The 10742-nt window shown below is 43.1% G+C and overlaps 1 protein-coding gene and 1 non-coding gene across 2 annotated transcripts; both read right to left on the bottom strand.

Annotated features, from left to right (window-relative positions):
• Positions 1–666: 666 nt before the first annotated feature.
• LOC115799464 (5S ribosomal RNA) lies at positions 667–785 on the bottom strand. The gene has a single exon (XR_004021578.1). It is a non-coding gene; the product is annotated as a 5S ribosomal RNA (ribosomal RNA).
• Positions 786–4613: 3828 nt separating this feature from the next.
• On the bottom strand, positions 4614–8495 carry LOC115790944 (OX-2 membrane glycoprotein-like). The gene is made up of 5 exons (XM_030744977.1): positions 8318–8495; positions 5439–5777; positions 5018–5332; positions 4758–4839; positions 4614–4672 (listed from the first exon to the last, which is right to left on the bottom strand). The coding sequence occupies exons 1-5, from the start codon at positions 8373–8375 to the stop codon at positions 4645–4647; spliced, it is 822 nt and encodes a 273-aa protein (XP_030600837.1). The 5' UTR covers positions 8376–8495; the 3' UTR covers positions 4614–4644.
• Between the last annotated feature and the right edge of the window lie 2247 nt (positions 8496–10742).

A 10742-nucleotide genomic window follows, 5' to 3' on the forward strand; every position in this document is an offset into this window, starting at 1 on the left:
AAGAGCTTGGGGCATTCTGGTGTGAAATGTGCATATATGTGGCCACCACAGTGTCATAAAATATATGAGGGCAGAACGCCGCAGCTCCGCCCATCAGAAGCTAGAGGCGGGCAGAGAAAGCCCCAGGAAACCAGGGCCACCAGCAGCCCATCAAGAGCCATGAATACCTGCGGCCACTCATTCCAAAGACAACCGCACACCCACCCCAGCAGACGGGAGAGGGAGGTCCCAGACGGAGCCCCCCCCAGTCGAGGAGCAAGGGCCCCAGAGAACCTGAGGTGACGAGAAGCCAGCCCCAGGAATAATGAAATTCCTACGCTCTAAAAAACTTGGGGTGGCTGTGGCTCAGGTGGTAGAGCACGGTAGCTGCTTTGATTCCTGGCTGCTCCAATCTGCATGCCAAATTATCCTTGGAAAAGATACTGAACCCCAAGTCGCTCTGTGATGCAGCTGTCGGAGTATGAACATGTGTGAATGTTAGACAGTAAGCATTTAGCTATATGAATGCTTGTATGAATGATGGGAATGGGTGAATGCAAAACAAAGCACTTTGAGTGCTCAGCGGAAAAGCGCTATACATAAGAACTAGTTCATGCACGATCCACTGTAGCTCCCCGAGCAGCAGCAGCAGCAGCGCCCTCTGCAGTGCGCAGAGAGAAGTGCAAAAGCTTACAGCACCTGGTATTCCCAGGCGGTCTCCCATCCAAGTACTGACCAGGCCCGACCCTGCTTAGCTTCCGAGATCAGACGAGATCGGGCGTGTTCAGGGTGGTGTGGCCGTAAGCGGGAAATAAAGCAAACAAACAACCTTTTATAGGTGTTGGAACAACAATTAGGTTTCTTTTAAAATCACATTTGAAGTCTCAAGCCAACAGAAAGATTTTCAATTAAAATAAAAATAAACAGAAAAACAAGAATACGACCATTTAGAATATGTCACAAAACCCTCAATACAACATTAATAACTTCACAACATACTGAAATGTATCTTCATTATGGGTGTGTGTCTTGAAGCGTCCATTTTATATCAGGTAAAGTTATTTATCTTCCGTTGTTTATATCGGGATGTCAGGTATTTAAAGTAAACAGTATCAGCTGGTAGGCTGTTTGGCTTTTAAACTGTAGTGTGGCTGGCTATGTACAGGTGAGGCATCGCTGGACTCAGGGAGTCCTGATTTTTAAATTAATATTTAATCGCACTATAGATTACAAAAAGCAGTGCCAGTCAAAAGTCTGTGCAGACTCACATATGAGTGGTTGAGCGTGTCTCACAGTGTGACTGGAACAGTATATATATTTGTTTTCATTGTAAATCAATAATATCTGCAGTCGGAAAACTCTTAACAAGCTAGAAAAGCAGTTTGACGAAGTACTCATGCTGCCATGCAGGTACAATCTGCTGTGAGGATGTAGTTCTCTGACCTGAGAGAACTACATCTGAGCCTCATACACAGCGCTCCTGTTTCCTTGTCTTTGACTTGGAAGAACTTCTGCCTTCAAGACACAAAACTCCGAGTCTGTGTCATGATATTTGGCGTTCGGTACACGGCCGCAAACAACATAATTGTAAGCATCCAGTGACTTATGTGCTGCAACTTCTCTCCAGTGTAGGGTTTCTCCACCAAATACACGTATATATCCGCCCACGGATACTGGGCCACTTGCTAACTTACCACAGGGATTGGAGTCGGTTGCTGGTGTTCAAAATTAATTTTTGCAGGTAGTTTTCGTGATCATTCGTTGATAATCCCTTCTGGTAGATTGAAACGCTATTGAACTCCGCTGTATTTCTGTTTCCAAAATGCGCGCGCATCGCTACCTACGTCATCATTGTCTCTGGAGCTTGAAAAAGGCGACTGGACTTCTTTTTGTTTCTTGAAGATGTTTCACCTCTCATCCGAAAGGCTTCTTCAGTTCTCAACTAAATGGTGGAGAGACCCAGGTATTTAACCCCCTGTGGGCGTAGTCCCCTGGAGGTGGTTATGACCCTCTATTGATCATGTGCGTGAACACATGTGCCCAGGTGTGAAGGGGGCGTGGGTCATATTTAATCAGTGGTTTCAGTTGAAACCAATTTAGGACTCCGCTCCATTGTTTCCTGTGGCCTATTGAGGTCACTGGAACAAAGGTGTGAATGGGGGTTGAGACGTCTGGGAAGGGAGCGCAGGACAGCACTGTAAGCGGGGGAAAGTTGGTGACGTAATCCACCTCCTCTGTTCAATGATGGTTGTTCACAGTGGACATAGATGGCTTCTTTCACTCCTCTTTCAAACCATCTGTTTTCCCTGTCCAAAATGTGGACATTGGCATCCTCAAAAGAGTGCCCTTTTTCCTTCAGATGCAGATGTACTGCTGAATCTTGTCCTGTCGAGGTGGCTCTTCTATGTTGTGCCATTCGTTTGTGAAGAGGCTGTTTGGTTTCACCAATGTAGAGGTCCGAGCACTCTTCACTGCACTGAACAGCATACACTACATCGCTGATCTTGTGTTTGGCGGGTTTGTCCTTGGGATGAACCAGTTTTTGTCTTAGGGTGTGACTTGGTTTGAAGTATACTGAGATGTCATGCTTGGAGAAAATTCTTCTGAGTTTCTCTGACAAGCCTGACACATATGGGATGACAATGTTGTTCCTCTTGTCCTTCCCATTCTCTGTAGTTTGTGTTTGGCCTTCATTCCTGTGCATCTTAGCTGATTTGATGAAGGCCCAGTTGGGGTAACCGCATGTTTTGAGGGCTTTCTTAATGTGTGTGTGTTCCTTATGCTTCCCTTCTGCCTTAGAGGGAACACTTTCCGCACGGTGTTGTAGGGTCCTGATCACCCCAAGTTTGTGTTCCAGAGGGTGGTGGGAGTCAAAGAGGAGATACTGGTCTGTGTGTGTGGGCTTCCGGTAAACTTCAATGTTGAGGCTTCCATCTTCCTCGATAAGCACCGCACAGTCCAGGAATGGTAACTTGTTATCTCTGGTGTCCTCCCTGGTAAAACGTATGTATTTATCCACTGAGTTAATGTGACGAGTGAAGGCTTCTACTTCTTGGGTTTTGATTTTGACCCAGGTGTCATCTACATATCTGTACCAGTGGCTAGGTGCCTTCCCTTTGAAAGAACCAAGAGCTTTACTTTCCACTTCCTCCATGTAAAGGTTGGCTACAATGGGAGACACTGGGGAGCCCATGGCACAACCATGCTTCTGTCTGTAGAATCCATCATTGTATTTAAAATATGTTGTGGTAAGGCAGAGATCTAAAAGTGCACAAATCTGATCTGGGGTGAAGCTGGTTCTGTTCAGTAAGGAATCGTCTTCCTGTAGTCGTCTTCTGACGGTCTCCACTGCCTCAGTTGTAGGTATGCAAGTGAAAAGTGAAACCACATCAAAGGACACCATGGTTTCATCTGGATCCAGTACAAGATTCTGGACCTTGTTAGTAAAATCTGTAGAGTTTTCAATGTGGTGGGGTGTGATGCCAACAAGCGGTGATAAGATGGTGGCGAGGTGTTTGGAAATGTTGTAGGTGACCGAGTTTATACTGCTGATAATGGGTCGAAGTGGGACTCCTTCTTTGTGGATCTTTGGGAGTCCATAAATGCATGGAGTGGCTTCTCCAGGGTACAGGCGGTAGTAAGTGGGGCGGTCAATGGCTTTTTCCTTTTCAAGTTGTTGCAGGCAGCAAACAACTTTTTTCTTGTAGTTGCTTGTGGGATCACGTCTCAAGACCTCATAAGTATTGTTGTCACTGAGGAGTGTAGTAATTTTGTTGTGGTAATCCGATGAATTCAGCACAACCGTGCACCTCCCCTTGTCGGCTGGCAGTATGGTGATGTTTTGATCCTTGCTTAGGGCTGTGATGGCCTTCTTCTCCTGAATGGTGAGGTTGGATGGAGGAAGTCTTGCACTGGAGAGAGTGGCTGAAACTTTCATCCTGATCTGTTCTGCTTCAGGATGAGACGTCATCATTGTTTACAAACAGTAAAAGGGTCTATTCCCACTGCCTGTCTTTGGAATGTGGGAAAAGGCCGGAGTACTCAGAAAAAACCCATGCAGACACGTGGAGATCATGCAAACTCCATGTAATGGAAAATTTGTTTTTCAGCTCAAATAAGCTCTGTGTACTTCTTTGGTATGTAGTTGTATTTTTTCTAGTACAAAGACCAAGTGTAGAAAAGTAGAAAACAAATTTCTTTCTCGGTTATGTCCAAGGCCATGATGCACTTATTATCAGGCTGATGCTACATGGTGGTGGGAACTTGAACTCCCCACAGCTAACAGAACAAGACTGTATCAACACAATGAGTATAAAGGAACTGTGGTTATTTTGTTCTGCGGTCAATGCTGGTGCATTGTATTGATCTGTATTGATCCCTTTGCAAAGGTTATATTCTTGCTTTCAATAAATCATCAAAAAATCAGTTTGGTTTCAGGGCTCAGCTTATTTTTTCCACAACACTCCACGCACAAACTCACCAGTTGTGGATTTAAACCTATGACTTTTTTGCTGTAAGGCAGTAATTCTAACCACCACACCACCCAAGAATACAATTAACACCTAGAAATATATGGAAGACAGCCAATAGGTATCAGAATTAGTGAAATAGAGTTTTAATAACATTATGACACAAGCATCTTAGTAATGTCTCTTTGATTGCAGATTAGGCCACGTCATCCGTTTCAGAGTGCCTGCAGGACAGAATGAATGAGTCAAACCAGTTTATGTTACAGTATGACTGAGAAACAGGTGTTAGATCAACACAGACAGACTCACCATTTCCTGTTTTTAAGTATGATGGCAACAACAGCAACACAAATGCAGGTCACTACACTAAACACAATGATCCAAGTCAAATCTACAAGACAAATAAATGAAAATGTGACATTGGGCAAAGGTAGTTAACCTATAATATGGAACAATACAATTCTTTGCAAATTATTGGTTTCCATTTAAAATTTAGAAATCTAGATAAAAATATCAGCATCACAGAGTAATCATTGATTCATAAATCTGTGACTGAAAGAGTTTCTCACCAACATCACGATCATCAGATGTGTGTTTGACCTCAGGAATGACCTGAATGACCTCTATCTGAGGAGCAGAGAGCACTCGTGCTGCACATCCCACCTGTGTGCTGTTTCTCCGTGAACCTGAGAGCACAGCTGTAGTGGTGACAGTGAATGTAGCGTTGGTGTTGGACACACTGACAGTCCACTGGGAGAAGTTGAGGTGTTGTTGTGAGACACTGAGTGTCACAGTGGGAGCAGGTCGACCAGTGGCTGAACAGGAAACAACCCACTCTGCAGGAGAGTTTGACTCTCTGACATCAAGAACAGGTTCATGCAGCTCTGAGAAGGAGGAACAAATATGAGGAATATGCTGTTTAAAAGAAATCAGCTTCACTTGTAGACCAATTTTGTTGCTCTTTAAATAAGTTAATGGAATATGACTTACCATAGACTTGAAGGCAGGTTCTCGCTGTCAGCGCACCTTCAGGATAAGTGTTAAACAGACAGCGATAGCAGGCTTCATCCTGCTCCATCACATTCCTGATGACTATGGAGCAGTTCTGTAGTCCAGCATATTTAAACTCAACTTTATCTGTAAATCCAGCATTCACTCTCTGACCAAAGTACTTGTTGTAGGTGGCAACATTTTGCTCCACATCAGGTAAGACCTTCTGCCATGTGACCTGAAGGACGTCTTTAGCCTCCAAGAGCTGACAGCTGAATTCAGCATCCTCTCCCACTGCTGCCAGCACAGTCTGCTGAGTTTGGATCACTGCTGTTAGAGCTGCAGGGAGGAAATAATGTGACAGATGTGGAAATGAGGAACTGTAGCTCAGCCAAAGAATGAACCGTTGTGTGGTGTTCAGGTCAGGTCAGGACCCATTTTCATATTTACAACAGCCAGAATATGAATAAATCAATATACTTGATTTATTCATATTTCAACCTCCTTGTTTGGGCTCATTTTCTCTGAAGAACATGTAAAATAACATGTTTTCAACTGTGACCAGCCGTACACATTTACATTACACATGTGGTGTTCAGGTCCACTGAAGTTGTGGGTCAGAATAGTGTGAAGGTGCTGTGTCCCTTCACTCTGTCCCCCTCCAGCATAGCGTGCTGTTAGTGTATGTGTGTCTGGTTGTATGTGTGGTGGGGTTGAGGGTATATTTGTTTGTGTATAGGCCTGCATGTGTGTTTTGTCTTTCTGCTGCTGCTTTTCCTACATAAGGTTCCGACACTGGTACATTTCAAGCACCTACACCTCTGATCCCGCTTTCCTGCACATTTTACCTTCTGTCTGTTTCTCACACCTACGTGGCTGATTATTGATCAATGTGGCAAAAAAAGAGTCTCTGCTCAGAGAATCTCAGTGAGTTTAGATGAGAGAGGATTTTGAAGATGATGAGGAGTTTACAGAGCACGCGGCCTTTTACCTTAACTGGATAAGACAGTAAACACAGTAGAAAGGAAGGAAGGGAAAGAATGAAGGAGAATCACATACAGGAAATGGTCTGGGGCAGGCTCAAATCCAGGCCCTGCACTGGGAACTCTAATCTTCAGTACTTGGGTCACCTGCTCAACCAGGTGAGATGTGACAGCACAATCAGTTCAGAGTCTGATAGTAATGCTTAAGATGAGGGTGAGACTATCATTCAGCTCCAAGTCAAACTTGCCAGCAAGTGGAGAAATATGGATGTAAAAAAATCGCAAAACTGAGTGATCTTCTTGCCAAAGGAATGAGGCGCCACACATGGCTGCCAAGGTGATACAACCAGCGCCAACAGAAACGGCGATTACTCCTGTGAAGGACATCAAATCTTGTTGAGCTTTTCACCCTACAGACCATCTAGAAATTCATCCATGTCCGGAAATCTTTCCTCATCTAAATTCTGTCACAGAAGCAACAAAAAGATGAGCTGCGACGTGTCTGTCAGAGATGGACAGAAAGACACAGTTCACATGCAGCAAGTTAAAAAAATATACATGCAACAAAGTTTTGAAGGCTGGCATGAATCTGTCCAACTTCTAATGCAGTTCAAAGGAGTTTAACATCAGCAATGATCACACACTTTGGTTCATTAATATGTATTAGGGGTGGGACTTTAACTCGTTAATTTTGATTCATTAATTACGCGGAAAATAACGAATTAAAAAATTTAATGCATTTTAATCGCACTTTGCTCAGTGCACGAGTTCCAGGCATACAGGTTATATCGACGCACAATGTGATGAACATGGTGACCTGTGTCCAAATTTAGGGGCCGCATCCTTCGAAGCATAGGACTCGGCCGACGTAGACCGGGTCCTTCGTAGCCCACGAAGACCGCAAAGGCCGGAAGTGAGCGGCTGTGAAACTGGACGGTCTAGCCTTCGTATCAGCGTCGCCTGCCAGTGAAGCACAGCTGTGTAAAAGCAGCTGGTTAAACGGAGAACGAACTTTTGCTCCTTTTTGTGGTTTAATTTTTAAGTCTTTTATTCAAAATAAGCTGTTAAAACAAGCATGACACATTTCAACATCAAGGAATACAGCTGAGCGAATGATTAATTTCCAACTATATTAAGTGAGACATTAATGTTGACTAAAACTATCCAGTTATGATGCTTAACTTTAATTTCAGGAGTTTGCTTATCACAGGAGCACTTCCACCCTTCGTTGGTCTGTGTAGTAGACTGGTGGGTGACAAAGTTTAAGCTTATGTATATTGATTCATTCATCAACCAAACTTAAATTATTTTTCTCATGTTAAATATTGAAATGTGATTAGAATGTGATTAATTTCGATTAATGAATTACAAAGCTTCTAATTAATTAGATTAAGTTTTTTTTATCGCGTCCCACCCCTAATAATTATTCAAGATAAATATCATGGTATTTTCCAGTAATATTTCAGTTATGATGGAAGGAAGGATATGATTTTCTGTTTTTGCTACATTTTATCACAAAAAAACACTTTTATTGATAGATGGACTCTAACAGAGGTAAATACCAAATATTAACCATAAATATGATCTGGAGCTGGGAGTATTTTTACATAAATCTTTACAGCTGTGTTGATTTAAAAACCCCAAACTGTGGAGGTCCATCAGACCCACAAACACTGGCTCAGTAACATTAACAGCACACAAAGGTTCATTCAGCTTTTCTCGTCTCTTCTTTTCAAAGACTGACGAGCTTCAGCACTTCTACTAAATTCTACCTTCATGATCAAACAGTTTTCATTCAGACAGGTGAAAATGACCTGAACACGTGTGTCACCTGTTGCCATTTGAACCAATCAGCAACAAACAGAAACACTGGTTACTGAAGCAGCTGTTTCTTACCTGCTGGAAGGACTCCACACACAGAAAGCAGATACACAAACACACTGTGTACCATCATTGTTGGAAGTCACAGAGGTTGAGCTGAACTGCAGTCCACCCGTTGATTAAAAAAAAAAAAGTAAACATATATGTATACATATATTTATTTTTGTGAATAAATATATGTATATGCTACATGAAAAAAAGCAGTGCACACACTGACAGGAGGATCTTGAAAAACAACTGAATAAAAACAAATCACTTCCTTTTTAATGGAGTCTCGAGGATTTCTCTCACATGTTGAGTGTCACATCATCAAATCCAAAATCCACGTGTCATGACAACACAGATTTAGATTACTGCTTGGATTTCCCAATAATCTCTATCAGCAAAAACAAAACTAAAAAACAACCTGAGCAAACACACACATGACAAGTTGTTTTTGAAGTCACAGAAAAATATTACTTCACATTATTATTGCTAAAAGTGGTTCATCAACCTGCTGAATCATGAAGAGTGTTTAGTTTTTCACAGGACTGCAGTTTGGATTTACAGAGAAGTGAAAGTGTTTCATCAACACGGCTGTGGGAGAGAAAACACTGAACATGGTTTAAAAAACTCATAATCGAAAAACAAGCTCAATACTACCATCTGAAATAAAAAAATTAAATAAAAAACAAAAAGAAACCAAAGAGGAACGACTTCAATTATGTTTTATTCAAATAACGCCAAATCCAAACAACAGTCCAGCTCAAATTTATTTATATAACACATTTAAAACTATAGAGTTGAGTACTGTACATTAAATATATACAGGGGCACGGAGACGGAGACTATGGGGCACGGAGACGGAGACTATGCTGTAGTCACGCGAGACTTTGTGAATCTCGGCAGTATCGTTAATGGCGGCGTGACTCTATCAGCAAACATTTGCGTGATTAGCCTTTTTTTTTCTCGCCAATTTATAACTAGACAGGCTTAAAACTAAAAAAATATAGGTAGTTTCTTAGCCTAACTTAAATTATTTTCAACAATCTGGAGGACGGTGGAGAGGACCTGGATAGTTTGCTGCGGTACATCGACGGGTGTTTTGAGCGAGTCGTCATGGGGAAAACAGACAAGACGCCGACTCCCTCCACCAGCAAAGCAACGCCGTCCACAAAAAGAAGCCGCCCAGAAGATTCCCCAGAGGCAACTTCGCCACCCACCACCAATATTGTGGACATTCTGGAGTCCATTAATAACAAATTGTCCAGCTTTGACGCCCGCTTGGCCCTGGTTGAAATCCTTCACAAGGAGTTTCAGGCCCTGCGGGAGTCAGTCGAGTTCAGCCAGCATCAGGTGGAAACACTGGCTGCTGAAAACGCTGTCCTCAGAGAGTCGGTGAATTCCCTCACCGAGGAAACGACCCGGCTCTCAGAAGAAAATAAGAAAATTAAAGAATCGATTATCGAGCTTCAGGCCCGCAGCATGAGAGAAAATCTTGTGTTTTCAGGTATCCCGGAGAAGGCAGAGGAGGACCCGGAGGCTACAGTGAAGGAATTTATCCAAACTCACCTGAAGCTCCCGGAGGACGCCGTGAAGACCATCGCCTTCCATAGAGTCCACCGCCTGGGAGGGAAGCGACCCGGAGCACGCAGACCCAGACCGATCGTGGCCAAATTCGAACACTTCAAAGAAAAAGAGCTGGTGAAGAGCCGCGGCCGGGAGCTGAGAGGGACGGACTTCAGCGTCAACGACCAGTTTCCAAAGGAGATTCTGGAGCGACGCAAGGCCCTATTCCCCATCCGGAAGAAGCTCATGCAGGAAGGCTCCCGGGCTGTCATCGCCGTGGACAAACTGTATGTAAACGGACAGCTTTACCGAGACAAAAACACCACGCCATGGCTCAGCTGATCGATCAGGTGATCTGTGTCCATATTAACGTTCTTTTCTGAGTTTTTTTTTCAACTATCTAAACAGTACCATTAAATAGTCTAAATCTGTCTAAGTAGTACCATTAACGCCGACGAGTCAGCATAGTACCGTGATCGTTTGTTTGGTTGTTTGTTTTGTTTTGTTTTCCCCTCATCTAATTTCATTCTTATGTCACTTAGGTCACTTTTTACACGTCTTTTTTCTTTCTGCACTCAGCAATATGTTTACGTCACTTACAATGCTACAGTTTACTACACTAACATACAGCGCAGATGCACACACACCAACATACAGCGCACATACACACGCACACATCAATATAAAGGGCACACGCCAACATACAGAACATATGTACACACACACACACATCCTTAGTGAGCACACAACAGTCCATCAGTTAGTTTAAATATGAGCACACTCAGATTTGTCTCATGGAATGTGCACGGGGCTGGTTCGAGGGAAAAGAGACTAAAAATTTTTAATCGGTTAAAAGACTTAAAAGCAGATGTTGTTTTTCTACAGGAGACAC

This window comes from Archocentrus centrarchus, chromosome 2 (assembly GCF_007364275.1).
Source record: "Archocentrus centrarchus isolate MPI-CPG fArcCen1 chromosome 2, fArcCen1, whole genome shotgun sequence".
Classification (NCBI taxonomy): domain Eukaryota; kingdom Metazoa; phylum Chordata; class Actinopteri; order Cichliformes; family Cichlidae; genus Archocentrus; species Archocentrus centrarchus.